Genomic DNA, 22,207 nt, shown 5'->3' with positions numbered 1-22,207 from the left:
GTTTTAATTCATTTGATCCGACGTCAGTCCAGTTGCATCCGCCTGCTAACTCCACTGTACCAGCTCAGGTCACGTCACACCAAAGGTAGATGAAATTTCATTTTTTTCCCTTTACTTGTATATTCATTTCTAGTGTTATTTAATAATATACCCATGTATTACACAAAAGCAGTGCTTATTTTGTAGTATTTTACTGCTTTACAGTAAATTCCATTTGAAATCTCCACTTCAGAACGGAGCTTTTATCATCGCCGGCGACTTTAATCAGGCATGCTTAAGGACTGTTCTTCCCAAATTAATTCAATAAGTGGACTGAGCAATTATACAGTAAGATCAAACATCTAGTTGGATCCGCCCATCTCTGTCCGTCCCTCACCCCCTCATACACCCCCCCCCCTTCCGGAGGAAAACAAAGCCTATACAACAAGGACAGTACAAACATCTACTTTTTTCCTTTATCTCTTTGTTTTCCTTATCCTCACTGTAAAATGTGGAACTGGAGTGCCACCTCCAATTTCGTTGTCACCATGTATCTCATTTTGTAACGAAGACAATAAAAGTATATTCTATTCTATTCTATTCTATTACTGTTATATTTTTGGGGTCAACAGTATAGTTCTCCAATGTTCCATTAGGGAATCTCAGTCATGAAGGGGAGGACAGTTTTCCTGAAACCAACTCCTCGAGAGGAGGTCCTTAAACCAATCTTCCCGTAATAAAAGGCGGCAGTAGCTCAGGAGGTAGAGCGCTCATCTTGGGATCAAGGGATCCCAGTTCAAATCCCGGCTCGTCTGTGTTACATGTCGAAGTGTCCTTGGGTAAGACACTGAACCCCTAATACCCCCAATAAGCAGGTTAGCACCTTACATGGCTGCAAGGCCACTATTGGGAAATGTGGAGCACATTGTAAAGCGCTTTGGGAAGTCATTGACTTGAAAAGCGCTATATAAATGCAGATCATTTCATTTCATAAAAAAACTCCTTTTAGACAACTCCTATGCAGCTATTTGAAGCTTATAAGCACATTGCTGTGTTCTTGTCATTAATGCCAAGGCGTCTTTGATACATGAGACAGGGGAAGAGTGGAGAGGAGGAGCAAAGTGATAGCTTTGAGAGAGCACAAAAGGAGAAATTACAATCATCGTGCCTGAACAATTACAGCTTAGCAGTTTGGGTAGTAAAAAAGCGCTTACTCCATCTTTCTTGTCCCTCTCCAAAGCGCCGTGTAGGAAGTCCCGGGAAACTTCCTCGTTTTCATCCAGCCACTGGATCACGAAAGGCTCGAACCACCTGCATGAGGGTAATAAATCAAGTTATTTTTGTGGGGAGGGATTGTTGATTTTGATGGCGAAAGGTCTTCAACTCACGCAGGATATTCAGGCACTCTGCTTTTGAAGAAAGGCAGGTCTTTGCAGTACTCGTTGTAAAGCCACTTGACCTTGAAGTGCAGGTTCATGTAATCGGCGCTTTTGCACAAGCGGTTTTTCTCGTGTTCTGATGAAAGAGTGAAAGCAAGATATGAACTGCAACTGGAAAATATTCCCGAATAATCGCATACTTGTCAACCTCAGCCAATTGCCACCTTTATTAATAATAGTAATCCACCCTGTTAAGCGATAACAATCCTTAAAAACAACGTGGAACCTATTTACAGACGCTACCCTATACGACCGATCGACTTACGATAAACGGTAGATACGATCATTTTTTTCGGGATGACGAAAAATATCCGGACATTGCTGTTGGTTAGAGTTTGTATTGTGTGCTTTCCGCCGTTACCGGCGTGTGGTGGTGCTGTGAGAGGTCACTCAGCATCTACCCGGAGGAAAAAAAAATCCGGCTTCTACTTCCTAGTTCGTGTGTAAACGTTTTCTACTATATCTCCTATTGTTTAATATCTTGTGCATCCATTCAATATGGTTGGTGTAGTGTGTAAAGAGGAGTTGAACCGTTTCATTTGAAACGAAAGTGGAATAAGAAAGCTTAATGCGGTTGAGAAAAGGGTTGGATCGCTTTTTTTTCCGGCCACTCTCTACCACAGAGGAGTACCTCTTGAAGCCCATCTTCCTAAAGTAAGTTAAACTTAACTTTATTGATCTTTATAGAGCATATTATTTTATGAAATGTTTATTTTTTAGTACAAAACAATATGGGTTACCTATACAGGGGTAAACATACAAACTAAAGCACTGAAGCAACTTACTGACTAATTCTACTAACGAACGATCGTCCGGAACCTATCCTATCTACTATGTTGTCTGATACCAGTGACCAAGACGATCTGGATTAGAGCCAAAATGGGAAAGATGAAATTTGTCCAACAAAAAAAGAAAAAAAAATCCCTTACAAAAATTGTTATACAGCGTACACAATTGGAAATGATCAAAAAAACGTAGAAAATATGGGAAAAACGTATAAGTTGACAGGTATGAAATACAGAGGCACTGAAATGGAGCAAAAAACGCATACCGAAAATGTGACGCTTGGCTAAAAACTGAAGATAAAACACAAATATTAAAAAAAAAAAAAGGTAGGTAGATAGATTAAATTATCTTTAATGAGCACAAAAGGGCATCTAAAGGCTTCAAAGAAATCCAGTTAGACAATGTGATACGAAAGAAGTAAAACGTTTAAGGGATCCAAAATGCAAATAACAATCAACTTCTTTGTACTTAGTGTCTGCTTTTAATGAAAATACAATATTTGTAGCTGCTACACAGCAAAACCTTGCGTTCCCGTTTGCAAGTACATGTTTTGGAGGATTTAAATTATTAATGGACAGGAGAGTTAATAGTGACAAGAAAATGGGAGGAGTGGAGAACTGATGATCATGATAATGGTTGTGCAGTATTAGGCAGTCTAATATAACAAACGAGTCACACTCGCATAGTCGTCAAAGGAAAAGAATAATACTATAATTAATAGATGGATAAATACTTTATTCATCCCCGTAGGGAAATTCAAATAATAATAGTAATACAATACAATAATAGTTGTAAATTGAACTCTTGCCGTACACAACTTAACACCAGCCAATCAATCGACTGTCATACACAAAATACGGGTTTATAAATTAAAATCGGTGAATGGTTGATAGTTAACTATAGTTTTAGCGTGTAAATATTAATCAAAGTCCAGCTAGCAGCTAACAAAAATGTCTTGTCAGTAAAAATTTGGCAGAGCTTTGCAGGCATACTTGCCCCTGAGCGAAAGCCAGCTTCACATGGCTTGCCTCACCTTAGACATGACATTATCGCTCTCTTGGAAGCCTTACTTTGGTTTTATATCATATTCCGTGCTGAAAATTCAGTGCGTCCCTACTAAAAAAGCCTGATTGTCTTGAAATTGCACATTGCATCTAAATCACAATACTGGAAGAAATTATGAATGTATGTTCTTGTCAAAAAGAGCATCAGCAACAGCACCGACTCACCCTCCATTGCATATTTCATGTCCTGAGCAAACAGGTTCCACATGACTTCGGCGCTGATTTTACCCACATTGAGCTCCTGGGGGAATCTGGATGGAAAACAAAAGATCAGAGTGAGGAGGGGAGAAAAAGAACAGATGGCAATACAGAATGTTGGTGGAAACAAACTGGTTGAGGCAGGGTGTGTAGGAGTTCTTGTCTTCCTCGATGATTGAGACAATAAGGGTGATGAGTTTGGACCAGAAATCCAGGTTCTTGATACTGGGACCTTGTTCCTCTGGAGGCACTGCACCTTGCTTAGCCTGGATCAAGAAACAATAGGAAAATAAAATAATGGTAGTATACTGAATTCAATTGAAAGAAAATCACATTACACTACAAATAGCTAATTATTGTTTTAGTGTAAAAAAGGTTTGAGTTTCAAAATGAGTATTTTTGTTCTTAAACACTTTATAAAATTAATGGCAGGAAAAATCAATGCATTGGGAAATAAATATAAATAATTGACTTTTTTTTCCTGAATTGTTTTCATTTAAAATGACAGTAAACACACACACACATATATATATATATATATATATATATATATATATATATATATTAGTTAGTACCTGTTACTCTTCTGATTTTTAATTAGATTAATTTGTATTTTTCCCTACTTATTTTTTATGAAGCAGTGTATAATGTTGTCACGGTTGCCATGGCGCCCAATTGGCCCCGCCAGTGTGGCGCCAGCTGCGGCTCATTGACAGATTGGCTTTCCTTTGTCAGTCTGTCAAAGAACCTCTGCCCCGCAAGACTTGGGTTTCGACTAGGTCCTGTTTCCTGTTGGTTTTTCTTGTCCGGTATTGTTCCCGTTTATTTTGTCCTGTTTAATAACGGTTTCTAGTTGTGTTCCCGTCTAGTTTGTCCTGTTTAATTTTGATATCCTTTTTTGATATCAATCCTGTCTGTCCCATTGTTTAATATTGGTTTCCAGTTTTGTTCCCGTCTAGTATGTCCTGTTTAATTCTGTCCGATATCTGCTCGGGCAATTGGTATCGATTTTGTCGGCCTCTGGCTTCCCATCATTCAACGCCAGACTGCTGCCCAACGTGCATGACTCCCCATTTCCCGTAAAATAAAAGGCTTGTGTGAGAAACGTCACGCATTTGGGTCCTGATCGTGTTCCGGTTCTTGACAAATGTTTGTTTGATGTTTATCTTTAATTCCCCCCCCAAAATTTCGAAGTGAAGAACATTGAGGGTATAAAAGATAAAATAAAATAAAATAAAAGATGATTTAAATAATAAATTAATATAAAAAGGAAATCAAAATACACATTTTCTTGGTTTGATTGTTTTGGGGAGCCAATGTTTTTGTTTGCGTTTATTTTATCCACCAAAGTTCAAAAAAAGAAAAATATAATCAAATAAACTAAAATAATGTAAAATAAACAAAAGTACAATTAAAAAAAATACAATGAAATTAAATATAATAAAACCTTATAAATACATGTTTTCTTTGGTTGTTTTTGTGAGCTTTTACATTTGTTATACATTTATTTTTTTACTTTTTTCTCCAAAAAGTTCGATTAGAGCAATTTTCAATGCATTTAAGAGAAACATTTTAAAAATGTATATAAAACATAAATTAAACTAATACAATAAAGAAAATCATAAAAATACCGTATTTTCACAACTATAAGATGCATCTAAAAGCCTTTATTTTTTTCAAAAGCTGACCATATTGAGTCACAAGGTCTCGCAACTAAGGCAAGCAGCCACTGACTACATTTTCCCCTGGCAGAGAAGTAGTGTACGAAGTATGCTGGGAAATATATTAACCAATGTGTCAGTCATCATTTGAATCGGTCACTATTGGCTAAAGTTATTCGGAGGAAAGGAGGCGTGTCCTTTGTAGCATTTACAGGATTGCATAGTCTAAAGCGGGGCAAAACAAAGCTTACAATTGCCCGAAAGAGATGTGAATCACACGTTTGGTTGCTCTACCGCCTGGATGAAATATTTTATTACTGTAGTCTTTTTTGTAAACAGGAATTATGGGGCTAGACAGACAGCTAGCAACAAGCACCGTCCATCGATGCAGATGCTTCTCGGCGGATTTTTTTATTTTATTTGTCGGCAATAATGAGTGTTTTGGAGTGTGTAAATATTTTAAATGGTTGGATTTACTACACTCACGGATGTAAGAGGACCATGGTTGCGTATTATTATTGAACGTGATGGCTGCAAGACGACTTTGATTAGCTACCCCGGCTTTATTTCTTCCCAGTATCTTGTTTCAGACTGATCTTGATTTTTCTGTGATGAGTCAATTTTTAAATTCAATTCAATTCAATTCAAAGGGTTTATTGTCATTTGCACGGAAAAGAACCACCTTTCCCTGCACAATGAAATTCTTACTTTGCTGTCCACACAGTTGCCAATGAAAAATAAAACAGAAACTAAGAAATGGTTGGCATTTCTTGAATCTCAAGAGTTTAACCTTCCTAATGATATGTGGAATGACTCATTTGAGTGATTGGTGTCATCGCACACACATCCTACGCGTCTGAGACACGTATCTTCTTCTTTGCGAGCCGTCAGAATGTTCAGGGGTTAAGTTTGACTGACCTATCTGACTGTTTTGTTGACGTTCCCACTTTAGCGCCTTATAATCCGGTGCGCCTTATGTATGGGAAACATAGGACAAAGAACTATTATTGGGGGGTACACTTTATAACCTGGTGCACCTTATAGTCGTGAAAATACGGTACACTTTTTTTTTTAAAAGCGCTTTTTGGATGTTTATCTCAATCCCCCCTTACCGGGTCCGTCTGGTATTCGCGGCTGTACAGTTCATGGCAGTTGTTGAAGATGTACTCATAAGTGGAGTTGAGGCAAGCTTTTACGCAGTCCTTTACCACCTGGCTCGCCCTGGGTGGAGATTGCAGTTCTTGGACCTGAATAAACACAAAAGCAAGAAAATAGTTTTTTTTTTTCCAAGCATTGATGAGGTTGAAGTCTACGAGAGAGAAAGAGACGGAAGCGGCACCTTCATCCTGAAGAAGGTGATACTGGTGAGGAGGTCCACTGTGGATTTCAGGTCCTGGAGCCTCTCGGGACTGCTTGCTGGGAAGTTGTTCTGCAGTCACACACAAAATGTAGTTGGAATCGTACATACAGCGAGTGTATTGCAAATGCACTCTAAAAACAAGTAGTGGGTTGCTCCCAATTTTGACTCATTTTTCTTGGTAGTTTTGAAGCTGAGAGCTACTATTTTGTAACTGATTAGTGCAAATGGCTACCTGTTTGATTTGCATTTCTAAAATAAAGAGTTATCAAGTTATTACTATGTTACTATAAAATTTAGTTATTCCTGGGTTCGTACACCTTTTTCATGGCAAAATTCAAGCACTTTTTAAGGACCAATCTGACAGTTTCTCCAGTTCCATTAAAAGAAAGAAATCTGTTGTGAATCATGTATTTTGCAGAATCACAAATATATCTGTGAATTACATATGCAAGTTTGAATATTGCGTGTGCATTTATCAAAAACATATGATTTTTAGACCTTGAGTAAATCTCTCTCCATATAGGTGTTTTGTAAAAAAGACTAGATGCCAATTACAAGGGGTGATATGTATATGTATAATGGCAAATGGCTTGCATTTGGAGTTGCAGGAAGTTCTTCCCATGACAATTTACCACTGGTAAATGCTACCTTAATTTTTTGCAATGCCCATAATTGATGCATTACCTTTGCACTCATACACATTTCATAGTGCCCCATTCAGGAGAAACATGCACCTGTCCTCTTTACTGTGACCCGTAGGGGGCAATAACGCTTCATAGGATAATGCCAAACAAACTAATGCAGTTGCAGGTGCAATGAATCACAATGGAAGAAGAAATGCAATGGCAGAGCTTAGCCACCAGAGTGTCAACATCATTTTTTAGCAGAGTTATAAAGAAACAGCAACAATTCCAAGCACTTACAATCACTTCAACCAAAATTCAAGCACTTTTCAATACTTGAAAACACAACATTAAAATTCAAGCATTTTCATGGATTTCAACCCCCCGAACAAACCCCGTTATTGCCATGTTGTAATTAATAGAAAATAGGCATAATATGCTCGGTAAACCACAAAAAAAATCTCCCTTGGACAAGGGCCCGGAGTTATTAACATATATAATTCCTGGGCTGAATTTTAAAAATAGTTTGGGGAAGTATAGATCATGTATTTAAGGACACTGACAGAGATTACTCATGCCAGTTAGAAAATCAAATTTTCTAGACATCACTATTTTAAAGCTCTTCTGGTCAAACGAGCCAAGGCTTCTTGGATAGGTGGAGCTGCATTCCCGCTACAGGCCAGAGGTGGCAGTCTCAAGTAAAGCATTGGCAACCTCCACAATGCACCTTTAAATTTGCATTACATTATTTTAAATGGAGCAAGAGCGTTTAAATGGGAGAATGGCTACAGAATGAAGTACTGTAGTCACACAGTATCTCAAAGCAGTACTCTTTTGAAATAAAATAATAAGGAGGAATTAAAAACAAAAAAACAAAGCAATCATCTCAAGCAAATAGTGATCTTACTCTGTACATGGACAGGTCAATCCGTAAGGAGTTGTGAAGTTGATCAAGAAGCTTGACAAATCGTTCTTTCTGTGGATATCATAGAGGGAGACAACAATGAGATCAGGTTTTAATGCTGGTTTTATCTGTCCACCGTGGCTTACCCCAAAGTTGGACGCTGCAAAGCGATCTGAAGCAGACACATTATTTGTAGCCTGGGTGGTGTGAGCGTAGTAGGCGTTGATATTAGCTAGCAGTGTGCTCATCACTGCAGGTACGCCCGGGCACATGTACTTTGATGACAGGCAGGCAAAGTGACTGTATAAAAAAAATATATAAATTAAAAAAAAGAAAGAAAATTGTGTAAGATAGACCAGAAGTCTCAAACTCAAGTTTGAGTCCTTTTGCAGCCTGTTAGATGATAGATTGAGCCCCCACCCCATAATATGAAAGCTCAATGTTAGTGCAACCCACACAAATTTCACATGTGCTATTAAGTTAAGCATGGCTGAAAATTCAGACGCTAATGTTTGAGATCGATGTACGTCTGCCCTTCAATATGATTTGCTAGTTACTTCCTAGTTTGGCCCATTTTAGTGCGTACACTTCACAGTAGAGGTAAGATCTTAAGCACAATCTCAAACCCGACCAGACCCCAAACAGAAATTTGGGTTGGCCTAAAATGTCAATCATCACGGGTTCGCGTTGGGCCGGGCCTCTCTCTCGTTGCCTTGGCCCATGTCTGTAATCGTTCTTAATTTATTTTTTTCTGTAAGGATTGGTGCGGTGGATTCCGTCCCCCCCAAGAAAAAAAAAAGCAGTCAGACCCTGTTTTCAGCAATAGTCGACTGGATATAATGGATCACGGCTACAACCGTGCATTTCATTCTATGTGGCCAACCAAAAAGGTGCTTTCTGTCAGTCCCTGCTTGAAGCAATATGGGATTGGGGATAATGAATCACGGCAGCACAAGAGCAGATGTAGGGAAGTGTAAGGGATATCATAGTTTGATTATAGTTTGTATGTGCTTTTGTATGATTTTATTCTCGAAAGTACCTTAATGAAGCCAAAGATTATATCCAGGTGCTGTTCGTATTCTTGAAACGATTGTATCCTCTTGGGGCCTGCTAAATATTAATCAAGATGGCCTTCACTTTAGTGCCGGGAAGTCTGGTCATGAGCTTATCTCACTTTTCAACTCCTCTGACTTCACAGTGATGCATTGTACTTTTTGTGTTACAAAGTTTCACTTTTCTTATTGCTCATTTATTATGCCCGCATGCCATGTAGCGACCAGCATTATTTGCTTCATTTGAACATGTGATTTCTGTCTAAACCAATCAGGTTTGTTTCATGTATTCCTGTGATCTTGTTTAAGCCAATCAGCCAATGTTGTTTTATGCCTGTGTTTTCAATAAATGAGACTCTAGGCATTGGGGGCGTGGGATTCCTCTCTGAGCCGATCTTGGAAGGAGATCTAGGAAAAAGCTCAGGTGGGACGCGTCTCCGATGGAAGGGCTATCAAAAGAGTGTTCTTATCTTTACCTTAACAGAATCTCAAGTTTTAACCTTGACAGGAAGGATTACAGCCCGCGACCCTAATGAGGATAAGCGGTACGGCTAATGAGATGAGATGAGATGAGGAAGGATTACAGTAGTGGGTTTTTGTGGTGTACTGTAATCACAAAATGTTTACTTGAACTGAAATGCGAAGCAATCCATCCCTCCATTATCTGCACCACTTATCTTCAGTAGGGTCGCGGGTGTGCTGGAGCCCATCCCAGCTATTTTTGGGCAGTGGGCGAAGCAAAAAGCTGGTAAATTATACTCACTGTCCCTTTAAGTCTATTATTTGCTTTACATCTTATTTACTACAGATTGATTGATTGGAAAATTGAGAAGTAATTAGAAAATCATAGTTCTTTTTCTCTTATTTTGTAGAAAAGATATTTGAAAATATTGCTTTTATCTGCGCTTTTCATAAGAAAAACCCGACGCGGCCCAACCTGACCCTAGCTGCAGTAGGCCCCAAGTAAATCAAGTTTGTGACCCCTGTTATTGACTGAACCATACGTCATGGCTTGGTAGATGGACTCCACTCCGTAACGCATAGCAAACTCGTCCACAATCTCCTGAGGCGTCTCCTCGAAGTAAACTTTCCAGGCATCGTCTCCTTTGGCATCTGGGATCTTCACCACACCTGAGTTCTGGATGTCGGTCACAAAGTGGAAGAGGTTCTGCAGAAAAGTTGAGGAAAAGGTCAAACATTAATGATGACTATTTAAGTTTTTTTTGTACAATCCAAAACTACATGAACTGCACTGTGAGTACATTTAGTGATTAACTGACTTAGGTGCCCAAGACCATGTCTGATGTAAATGGAAAGGACTCATATCTGTCCCAAAATATTCCTACGGTAAAATACAAAAAAAATATTCAGAATAATGGAAGTTAAATTAATCATTTCATACAGTCAGCACATCACTAGTGGAAGATTAGTGATGGATATTTTGTTATTTGTCATCGAAACAAGTTTACTAGTTTACATGCAGACACTGGAAATTGACGGTATTCTGACTATGTAAAGCTAAGAAAATTTGCGCAATAATCCAATTTAAGGTTTTAGAGGGTCTGCGGGTATTTCAAGTGTAAGGGTTTGGTTAGTCGTTTCATTTTTAGTTTATCTATTGTTAAATTTATACTTCAGTAGAAACACAAAATAAGGAGAGAAGACATCAATGGATTTTGAATTAGCGAGGAGGGCCGTGAGAAAACCTCCAGATAAGACCGTTTTTTTTTTTTGAATGAATGAAAACTTTATTCGAACATTAAAATTAAAACAGAACAAAAACAATAACTCAACAACAAAATGATATTACATAATATGTTCGAAAAGGGGTAGTTGTAGTCAGAAGCAAATGCTTATATTCCCATCCTAAATCCCTCCTCTGAGCCACTTTTTATTCATTCTTCAAGGTTACAAAAAAAAAAAACCAGCCTAAGAGGTTTGCAAATCAAAGAACAGCAACAAGATTGGCCGATAGCAATAATGATGCAATAGTCAAAACAACAAACAGTGGACAACAATAATAATAATAATAATAATAATAATAATTTCCTTGTATTGTCATTCTGTGTAACAATGTACACAGAACGAAATGTCGATTGCATCTGACCCGATGCAGCCGCAGCCAAGAGAGGGCGCCGCCGACCACTTTTTAAGTCTTAGGAATGACTCGGCCGGGGCGCGAACCCGAACCTCCCAGTCTCAAAGCGGGCGCCTTACCATCTAGGCTACTGAGCTGGTAAAAACTGGCATCCTATGAAATATCCTTTGCATTTGTCCAACATGAAAAACAGAATAGACTTACTATTTTACATGCAAGTATAATGTGACTGGTGGTCGTGTGCTCAAGTAGGTTACCCACATCCGTGATATTTTAATACTACAAAGCACTATGGCACCTGACTTATGTACCGTAAATTCCGGACTATAGAGCGCACCTGATTATAAGCCGCACCCACCACATTTTGGGAGGAAAACCTATTTTGTACACACACAAGCCGCACCTGTATATTAGCCGCATGCCCCCACATTGAAAAAACGCAATACAAACACGGAATTAACCCATACCCGGTACAGTTCAAAAACACAGCCGGCAGAATGAACGGAAAATGATACCGGTACTTAAGATTTAATGCAGATCTACAAAGTCCGGGTGCCCGTTGAAAGTAATCCAAGGAAAAAAGTGTATATTTCCAAAGGTAAGGGTGGGAAAAATATATATCCACTATTGTCGACCGCATCCACAAACACGTCTCACCTTTACTCCACTTCCCATCAGCCCGCGTTTGCCCCGCCCCTTCTTTCTCATTTGCTCGTGCAAAACATCAGAATAAGTTTCTAAAATAAATACATTACAAAAATATTCAATTGCAAAAACATATTATAAATGGTTACACATATTTACAAAGAAAAACGGTACACCGAGAGAGTTTTCAAAGCTTTAATAATAATATTATATTAACTTTCATCCCAAACCGTGCCTGTGAAGGGTAGCAAAATGCTACTACCAACACGCTCGCAACACAGTAAACGGCTCTGTTAAGAAAAAACATACCGTAAACCGTCCTCATCTTGGAGCAACGTCAATCATCCTGCCCTCCCAAACAGACTACGAGACTTGTCATGGATGGTGGCTCATGAAGTTCTCCCAGTCAGAGCTGTAATGCACCACCGAGGAATGTCAGCGACTTCGACGTGCCCTCGACCTGGCTGTGGCGCCCAGGAGTCGGTGAGGCACCTTTTTTGTGAGTGCAGCGCTGCCCAGGTCTTGTGGACAATGGCCGAACAACTAGGAAAGTTCCCGGACTTGCCAGCAGGAGAGGTCCCTGATGCACAGTACGTGCTTTACGGGGTGAGTCGGTCGAGGAGGCCTCGGAACGACTTTGCCAGGGACTGGCTTACTCTCGCCGCCATCAAGGACGCCATCTGGACCTCCAGAAACCTGCTGGTATGGAGGTGCAGGCAGATCCCCCCCGTGGCTGTGCTCCAAATGGCTGCAGATACCATACAATCTGCGAGCGGCGGGCCTAGGACGCGGCCATAAAGAAGACTCGTCTGCACCCACCCGGAGGGGGGAGCCAGAGCTACACTGTGGGAGTCCCGGCAGCAACGGCCTGGGTTGTGGAACCCAGAAGGGAGAGGACCCACGCAGAAGGGAAAGGACCCACACAGAGGACTGGAAGAATGCTGCTTGGGAGGGTGGGATGGCAGAGCTATGCCCTTGCACAATAGTATTGCCTTTTACACGCTGGTTAACTACTGTTAAAAGAAAATAACTCTGAAATTGTTTAATTGATGTTGAAAATGTCAGGAAAAAATGTTAAAACGTCATATCGTCACGTCATATTGTCAAATATAAAAAAATTGTGAATATGCTTGATGGCTGTGTTTTGCTGCTGTTGGTGTCGGTGGATTTGTTCAGACCGAGGACAATCGACTTTGGCCTGGACGGATCTATTGACACTAACAAAGATGTTGTATAATGAAATTGTGAATATGTTTGATTTTCGAGAAGGTTTGTTCAAACCTCACTTTGTGTTTGCTGTTAAAAACGTAATATTGGAATATAATATTGTGAATGTGCTTAATTGCTGTTGAGATTGTCATGATTGTTTTCTGTTTTTAGTGTCAATAAATTTGTTCAAACCAAAAACTCCTTTAAACCTACGTCATCAAAGTAGTCTTCCTTCGGTATGGGAAAGAGACTTTGCCATATAGACGTCGTCCCACGCTCCCTTATTCAAAAACACGCTATCATCACGCCCGCAAAACAAAGTTTACATGCGGTAGCTCTGTTTCCTTCTATATCGGACTGCCCGATTGCTTTTAGCTTGTAAGTTGCGTTTAGCTTGTAAGTTGCATCATGTGCCTTTCCTTTTGCAATTTGCATGATGAGGATATGTCTACGCTAATTTAATTTGTGCACAAGCTAAGAAGTTGCAGTCTAAATCTTACCTTTTGTACTCGAGCGCCGCTGGTGGCCGTTAGAAAAATTACATAAATTGGCCGCATCACTGAATAAGCCGCAGGGTTGAAAGTTTGGGAAAAAAGTAGCGGCGTATAGTCCAGAATTTACGGTACATAGGTTTATAGAATAGGGATTTTATCAGTAACAAAACAGTTATCATCCATCCCTAGTTAGAATACTAATGATATTTACAAATAACACTTACTTCATGCAAACAGGTGTACTGAACATGATAAGGAGCGACCGTCTCCTCGCCCTTGATCTCCACATTGATGTGCATGCGAATAGCCCCGGACACAGCCGATTTATCCGTGCGCTTGTCTGAGGAGAGAAACAGTAGCGTGCTCAAAAGGAGTAATGTACCGGGTGACATCTGAGAGCTGGAAAACTCACCCAAGTTGTACCACACGTCCATCTCCCCGCTCAACGTGCGCACTTCAATGATGGTTTGCCCGAGGAAATCGTCAGACTCCCGTTTGAACTTTTGCTTTACGCGAGACTTAATGTCATCGTCCTCGTCCCAGACTCGTACCTTGATGCGATCTGAGGAGTTGTGGCATTCGCTACCGAAACAAAAACAACACGGATTAGAAACGAAATCCTGGGGCAGAAGAACAGATTCAAAGGTTTCCACTTACAAATTGAAGGTCTCCTCCCAGACCGGATTAAGGTTGCCGTAGATAGTTTTGGTTCTCTTTTTGGTTTTTCCCACCTGGACGGTGACGTAAGGATCACTGGATCCGGTTTTATCCTTGGCTTGCAAACCTTGAGCGCATAACACTAGAAAAGAGAGCAAAAAGAGTCAGTCTCTCAGGAAGTTAAGAGGGTTCATACACATTTGTCAAGGACAAACTCAAGCATTTTTTAAGGACTCTCAAAGTTAATTTTCCAATTTCTCTTGTACAAGCAAATGAAGAAATCCCAAGTTTATCATGTCCATCCATCCATTATCTGCCACGCTTATCCTCAGTAGGGTCACGGGGTCGCTGGAGCCCATCCCAGCTATCTTCGGGGCAGTGGGCAGGGTACACCCTGAACTGGTTGCCAGCCAGTCACAGGGCAACAGAGACAGACAATCACTCATATGCTCACTCATAGCTAAGGACGGTTTGGACCGCTAATTAACCTGAAAAGAATGTTTTTTGGAATGTGGGAGTAGCTAGATTTGATCCGATGACCTCAGAACTGTACCGCAAGTGCGCCAACGGACAGACTGAGGAGATCATTTCTTCCTCATGCCATGAGGCTCTTTAACTCCACCCCGGGGAGTAAAAGCCCACATTAAACCCTACCCCCGCATTTGCATATTACCCTATTTTTATTAAAGTGAGTATTTTCCGAAGCACTATTTAAATACTCTATATCAACACGTTATATTGGGTATTTTTGTATTCTATATCTTTTATTTTATTATTTTGTTTTTCAACACAAGGATACTGCTGGAAGTGTGAATTTCCCTACGGGGATGAATAAAGTATCCATCTATCTAACCACTCAGCCACCGAGGCTTCACAGACCAGTGCCATATAAACTAATGCCAGCTGCCGTTAATCACGAGGGAAGATGAAATGCAATGGCAAAGCAAAGCCACCAGGGAGCAGTGTCTGCGTAATTCTTAAGCAGACTTGTTGAGAAACATGACGACAATTTCAAGCATTAACCAAATTCAAGACATTTGAATCCTTGGAAATACAACATTAAAATTAAACAATTTTTTTAAGGATTTAAAGCATCTGTGGGTGTCACTGAACTCTAGTGTAACTCACCCGTGATGCTGATCTTGGCCGACCATTTGGAGGTGCCGTCGAGCACACTCTGCTTGATCTGCTTCATCTGGGTGCCGTGCGTGGCCTTGGGGATGGTGAAGACCTCTTGAATGAGCTCAAAGATCTCTGGTTTGTTCCTCTCGCGGATCTTCATGCGGTCTTTGAGGACCATGATGATGTTCTGAGTGCGGTCTTCTGCTCCGTGTTTAGAGCTCTTTTCTGCCGCTCCTGTGTGAAAGCAATGAGACATGAAATCATTTGGAATTACATTTTTGCCCTCGAATACCCGGGATACAGTGACCCCTCGGTAAAATGAATTCATTTTATGAAATAAGTTTTCTTTACTTCCTCTTTGAAGCATTTCCCCACTATACAAGATCAACATCTTTTTTTGTGTAACTTGTTTGTGCGTGTGACGAGTTATGTCTCTAAGAAGCCTGTCTGCTATTGGTTGATTTCATTCATGATGGTGGTCTGCTATTGGATCTTGTCACAGCATCATAAAAATGACAAGATGCTGTCTGGCTTAAACACCTTCCACAAACCCATTTTCTTTCGTGGGCTTCGTAAAGGCTTAACAAGTCGGCAATAAAATACTGTTGATTCTTGTAATGTATTTATTTGGTATGTGTCTCAAGGCTTGCAGTGATGCTAAAGGGAGGAGCAAAACATGATAATCATGGAAACGAAGCTTGCGATTCTGAAGTACGAAGGCACACGAATCTCTATCCTTGGTAAATTTCATGGCCCTAACCAATTGACGATCGGGACTATTATTTAAAATAAGGAAGCCGTTAAAGCAAGTAAATTTTCTAGTGGTATGACAATCCTCGCAATTGGATGTTTCCTTTTTAATCCGCCGTCACTGATTCCCCACCTCTCTGCATCCACCCGCCAGTCTACTGGACCAGCTTATCACCTCACACCCAAAGAAAATAAGATTTTATTTATTCTTTACACATATTTATCTCTAATGTCATCCAATCATATACACGTATATAACATAAAAGTGACACTTACTATATACTATTTTGTTATTTAAATGTTTATATCTGGGTGGTAGGAGATTTGAGATGCATCACCCTACGTATCTATACCCCGCTATAAGGAAGTTTCAATTTAAGATTCCTACGTTGGAAAGGATTGTCGTATTCTGAGGGTCTAGTGCAGGGGTCAGCAACCTTTTCGGTGTGGAGTGCCACTTTCAAATTTCCTTGTAAATCAGTGAGCCACACCAAGAAAAAACAGCTAAATTGGTCTCAAATATAAATGATTTTCCGTGCATTGCTATGTATGCAGTGAGCAATGTAATATCTTGCTTCAGTGGTGGTGTTTTTAGCAGTGACAAAGGTTTTTAGGGTCTGTGTTTGTTTGCCGTACCTGGACACAGCGAGTTTTAATGTCTACGCCTTGAATTCATGTTTCGTCTCATCATGACAATTACCACTTGATGTGCGAGGTACAACGCTCTCAAGGCATAATGCACAAACAGCACAGTCATTTTTTGCACAAGCCCCCATTCGTCAGTCAAAGAACGCAATTTTTTTGCTGAAGGAGCTGTCATTATTCATTCATTTATCTCACAACGGTGTTTCTGTGGCTGCGCAGATCTAGAAGATTTCTCCTCTTCTCCAAGTCGCTGTGCAGACACACACACTCTCACACTGAGCAAAAGAGGGGCACTACCGTAAAGCCTCTAAACAACACGCAACTGAAAAAGTCTAAATTTCAGGTAAAATTAAAAAAAAAAAAAAATCACTATTATTTTGCCGTGCACTCGTGTGCCACTGGTTAACCCTTGAGAACCATATGTATTAAGATTTGAAACATGATTTGATAAAATAACTCGTTCACGAAGTCACTTAAAACGAGCTATATCAATCTTTTTCTACACAATTTTTGATTGAGCATTTTTATTGGTGCATGTACAAAAGTAACAATGAGCAAAAAGTGGGCGCAGCGGAGCATATATATATATATATATATATATATATATATATATATATATATATAAATAAAAAGGGGGGTAGCAGTGGATGATAAAAAAAGACGAGTAGGTTTTCATATCTGCTCATAGAAGATAACCAACGAGGGTTGCAACAAATGGACCCGTTTGGTGAAAAGGTTATTACAAATTAATATTTCATATTTGATGACTTACTTTGCAGACAGTCGGCATTGAGCAGATCCTGGCACTTCTCGTGACATTTGACGCCACACTCGGTGCAGCGCATACCCTGCCGTGCGATACCCCAGAGGAGCCCCTCGCACTCGTAGCAGTAAGTGGGCGTGGTTGCCGTCCACACTTCAAAATTGTGCGGCGTGGTGCAGGAGATGGGATAAATAAGAGCTTGTAATGTTTTCTTGTAGACGTGACTCTTCTGCAGTGGGGTAAAGGAGAGCGTTATGAAATGAATGTCGTTCAGTATGAAATACGCTTCGCTCACCAGTTCTTCGTTATGCAAAGTGCTGGACGTCAGTGCTGAGGTGATGCCGGCTTTCCTGGAGTTCTGAACCAATGACTGATTAACAGAAGTGGTAAAAGTAACTCAACTGTGAGTATTACCCCTGCACATCATTTATTTCATGAGAAGTATGGTACTTACCATAGCCTGCAGCATCAATGTGATAGCAGATGGAAAAAAGGATGACAAGAACATATTAAAAAAAACAAGTCAAGTCATGTTTATTTGTATAGCCCTTAATCACAAAGAGTCTCGAAGGGCTGCACAACCTTAATCTAGAAAGCTTATGTAATTATAGACCTGTGTTAAACCCACCGTTTGTTTCTAAAGTACTTGAAAAAGTTGTGGCACAGCAGCTAAATGATTTTATATCCGAGAACAATCTTTTTAAATCCACGCAATCAGGATTCAGGGCTAACCACTATACTGAGACAGCACTGATTAAGGTAACCAATGATCTTCTACTGGCATTGGACTCCAGCGCTACATTAAAGGTGTATCGCGCACTATGCTCGTGACTGTCACCTCTGGCCTAAAGTACAACTGTAGCATCTAGGAAAAGTTGGGACTGAACTGCTCTGAACTAAAGGGAAAATACAGATTTTCAAAACAAAATAACCATTATGATTTTTTTCACATTTCTAAAAAAATATATAAAAAGAAGGAAAAAAAAAAGGGGGGGAGTGTAAATCATTTCTCAACCATTTTCTTTCCTATTACACCTTAAGAAAAATTGTAGGAAATGTATCTATTTTCTGGACTGTCTTTATTTTAAACCGCACATCAAGAAATAATGCAACAACATTAACATTAGCAGCTACCAACTGAGTGAACAATGCTAGCATTATTAGTTAGTGTCATTTGCATCAAATATTCAGCATTACCTGCTACACTGATGCAGGCGGCTAAAGCAAAGTTAGCCACAGAAGCGGTGCTTTTTTATTTTGGTGGTTTTGTTGGCAAAAATATGAGCTAAAGCCAGGCCAGGGACTGTCATAATCTTAATTTGTGGATATTATGATCTTGTTTAAAGGGGCATTGTGTATTTTTTGACCACAAGATGTCCCTGAATTGTGTCGTGCAACCAATATTACGAATTAAAAAAGTGGACTGGACTCGTACGGTTCTGAACCGTTATCCCTCATCGCGTATTGGTGCACTTTTTTTGGGCTTGGCGGCACTTTTTTCACATTACTGTATTTTTACTCTTTATGAACTGCACTCGTGCAGCTCCAAACCATTATCCTCAATCCAATATTGCTGCAAGTGGGGACCAGCATAAGGAACTCTGTTTGGCAAATGTTTTTTTCCGCCAAACCCAAAATGAAAATACATAGTTGTGGCGCGATTCATGATACCCAGTCAATTTTTGCTAAGAGCAGGGGCCGACAGGGCGGCTCATTTTATCTTTATTGTTGGTTTGGGACGCTGAACCATACCATTCTGGCCTGCTTGAAATAAACTGCACTGTTTTGGCCGTGATCCATATTCCATAGACCAGTGTTTTTCAACCAGTGCGCCGGGGCACACTAGTGTGCCGGGAGACCTTGCTTAGTGTGGCGCAGGAAATTTCCCAATATTATCTTTCCTCAAAAAAGCATGCCATTATTCAGTGCATTTCCTTTTATTCCAGTGGTCGGCCAAAAACCTTTAGCATTCATCTACCCGACAGCAGTTTCCTATTCTTTTACCCTTCATATATTAATTATGAGGTAGACAGGGAAATGTGATTAATAACCTCTTTTGTTTGATGAAGCTGTTCAAAATTGTACTCCAATAGAAATAATACAATTAATCAGTAAAAATATTGCTTTTAATTGTAATCATTTGGATTGATAATTTCTTGTTCAAAAAAAGAAACAGAAAAAGTCAATGTAGTAAAATAAATTGTACTAGCAGATTTTTTTGCTCATTTTAAGTATTATTTTTATATTATTTTTTTTTTAGAAAAAGAAAGTAAATCTCATCTCATCTCATTAGCCGTACCGCTTATCCTCATTAGGGTCGCGGGGGGCTGGAGCCCATCCCAGCCATCTCCAGGCAGTGGGCAGGGGACACCCTGAACTGGTTGCCAGCCAATCGCAGGGCACACGGGGACAGACAACTCACTCGCTCGCTCATTCACACCTAGGGACAATTTAGACCGGCCAATTCACCTGAAATGCATGTTTTTGGAATGTGGGAGGAAACCGGAGTGCCCGGAGGAAACCCACGCAAGCACGGGGAGAACATACAAACTCCGCACAGGAAGTCTGGAGCTGGATTTGAACCCACGACAGGTTCCCATGACATGAACTGTGCCGCACAAGCGCTAACCACTGCGCTGCCGTGCTGCCCCAAGAAAGTAAATTTGTATTAAAATTTATAAGAGTTGTAAAATTAGTAAAATTCAAAATTACTCTAAAATTATTAACCAAAATAAATAACCTGCATTACCTCCATATCCACGATGAGCACAAATAATGCTAAAAATGTTACACTGTCAATTTAGGCGACATGATCATTTAAGCTTAAAAAAAAAAAAAGAATAAATATCTTAACATTTTCGACAGAGAGGGTGCCTCAAGATTTTTTTCGATTAAAAAACTGTGCCTCGGCTCAAAAAAGGTTGAGAAACACTGCCATAGACTATTGCTGAGAGCGAGGGCCAAGAGAGAAAATTTGTGTCAGACGTGGCAATTTGGGAGAAAAGTACTCTTGATAGATTAACAAATATGTCCTAGCAAGCAAATATGGAGTGAGGGAAATAAAGCTAGGATCCCAATGCACAATGAATATGGTAAAGAAAAAACTGTCTGTTGTCTTAAGCTGAGTAATAGCCTGGCAGTGGATAATTTTAAGTGATTAAACCCACCAGATCTCTGACTAGAGGCATCGCTTTCCTCTTCCTGAGGTCTGGCATGCTGTCGATGCTATAAAGAGCGCCGCCCATCCTGGAGAAAAAAAGTGAGTGAGCATAACACCGATGAGAAAGCGCTCAGCGGCACACGTTGAGTACTTACCCCGCTGATAAAAGCAGAGAGGCGATGCCCACGCTCTCGCCTCGGGCCTGAGGAGGAGATGAGAGGATTAACGTGGGGAAAACAAGTATTGTGGGACATACCGGTAAAAATATGATTAAAGCATGGTTACACATCTAAAAGACTCCCTTTGTGTTGCATTTTACAAAACTAATCTCACTCCGCTGGCCAGAGTTGACACCGTTGATGTTTACGACATTGTTATTATTTCATCCGATTTGTTCGAGTAAGATATCATCAAGTATGGTAGACCCCCGGGATACGGAGACCCCTCCTTATGACTTTTACACTCTACTGCACAGGTGTCAAAGAGGCGGCCCGCGGGCCAGAACAGGCCCGCTAAGGGATTGAATCCGGCCCGCAAGACAACAATCAGAGAAGCGCAAGAGAAAAACAAGCTGCAGGTTGAAATATGTCAACTTGATGTTGCCAAAGCCAGGTGCCTCGAACAAAGACACTGTACTTGTAATTCTTTCTCTCTCTCTTTTCCACCCCTTTTCTCCCACTCTGTTTCTGTCTCTTTCTCTCTCTGTGTCTTCTTTTGCTCTAACTTCCTTACTTCCTTTTCTCTCTTTTCTTTCTCTCTTCCTACCCTTTGCGCTTTCTTTTCTCTCCTTCTATCTTCCTATTTCTCTTTGGATTTCTTTCTCCCTCTCCCTTTCTTTTCCCCCTCTCTCATGACTTTTTATCCCTTTTGCTTCTCACGCTCTCTCCCTCTCGCTCTTTTTCTTTCTTTGTCCGGCCCTCTCTCCTTTTCCCTCCCCCTTTCTCTTATTTTTTTTATCTCTCTTTTTGTTTCTCTTTAATCTACTAGTCCAGCCCCCAACAGAATGTTTGCTCTATCGTGTGCCCCCCCCCCGTGTTAAAATGAGTTTGACACCCCTGCTCTACTGTCTGGAAAAAGATGTTTTCTCAGTTCCTCTCTATATGACATCAAGGACATCTTATTTTGCATGCTAAGAAATTCAAAGTCTGCGCTGTTTGTGGGTATATAGCGTTACATCTCTGCTTAATGTATGTCTGCTATCGGTCAAAATAATTTAGAATTTTGGTCTGCATCACGAAAATGCTTATATGCTGTTGGCTGGACTATATCCCACAATGTCTTTCTTTCCATTTGGTTCACAATCCTGTGTACTTCCTACAAAGATACAAATCTGTATTTTATTTGTACTTTATATAGATCGCTATGGGTCCCAAGGCTTGCAGTGATGCTAAAGAAAGAAGCAAAAACATGATAACTATGGACCCGAAGCTTGAGATTATCCCAAAACACAAAAAGACACAGGAATCGCAACCTTTGCTACATTGTGTGGCCGTAACCAATCAAGGATTGGGACTATTATCAAAAATAAGAATGCGGTTAAATCTTCTAAGGATATCATAGTACCTGCAAGTGGAAGTATTAATTACATTTTAATCTGA

At 40.2% G+C, this 22,207-nt stretch overlaps 1 protein-coding gene and 1 long non-coding RNA gene across 2 annotated transcripts in view; one reads left to right on the top strand and one right to left on the bottom strand.

Moving 5' to 3' along the window:
* The window catches only part of unc13a (unc-13 homolog A (C. elegans)), a 100,447-nt gene that overhangs the window by 42,083 nt on the left and 36,157 nt on the right, over positions 1-22,207 (bottom strand). Inside the window, exons 13-30 of the mRNA XM_088348900.1 lie at positions 20,765-20,811; positions 20,617-20,695; positions 17,904-17,909; positions 17,745-17,819; positions 17,459-17,678; positions 15,298-15,525; positions 14,170-14,311; positions 13,925-14,094; positions 13,737-13,852; positions 10,071-10,234; positions 8,161-8,314; positions 8,018-8,086; positions 6,467-6,556; positions 6,240-6,374; positions 3,599-3,732; positions 3,434-3,519; positions 1,368-1,494; positions 1,194-1,290 (exon numbers count right to left, since the gene is read on the bottom strand). Of these exons, the coding sequence (XP_088205026.1) occupies positions 1,194-1,290; positions 1,368-1,494; positions 3,434-3,519; positions 3,599-3,732; positions 6,240-6,374; positions 6,467-6,556; positions 8,018-8,086; positions 8,161-8,314; positions 10,071-10,234; positions 13,737-13,852; positions 13,925-14,094; positions 14,170-14,311; positions 15,298-15,525; positions 17,459-17,678; positions 17,745-17,819; positions 17,904-17,909; positions 20,617-20,695; positions 20,765-20,811 (2,139 nt within the window). The remainder of the gene's footprint in view (positions 1-1,193; positions 1,291-1,367; positions 1,495-3,433; positions 3,520-3,598; positions 3,733-6,239; positions 6,375-6,466; positions 6,557-8,017; positions 8,087-8,160; positions 8,315-10,070; positions 10,235-13,736; positions 13,853-13,924; positions 14,095-14,169; positions 14,312-15,297; positions 15,526-17,458; positions 17,679-17,744; positions 17,820-17,903; positions 17,910-20,616; positions 20,696-20,764; positions 20,812-22,207) is intronic.
* Positions 1,152-17,831, top strand: LOC148355738 (uncharacterized). The gene is made up of 3 exons (XR_015852177.1): positions 1,152-1,300; positions 17,466-17,576; positions 17,668-17,831. It is a non-coding gene; the product is annotated as an uncharacterized LOC148355738 (long non-coding RNA).

The sequence above is a fragment of the Urocampus carinirostris genome, chromosome 12 (genome assembly GCF_059441175.1).
Source record: "Urocampus carinirostris isolate Australia breed hairy pipefish chromosome 12, RoL_Ucar_1.0, whole genome shotgun sequence".
NCBI lineage: Eukaryota > Metazoa > Chordata > Actinopteri > Syngnathiformes > Syngnathidae > Urocampus > Urocampus carinirostris.
Note: the sequence above shows the minus strand (reverse complement) of the source record. Positions and strands in the feature narration are given on the sequence as shown.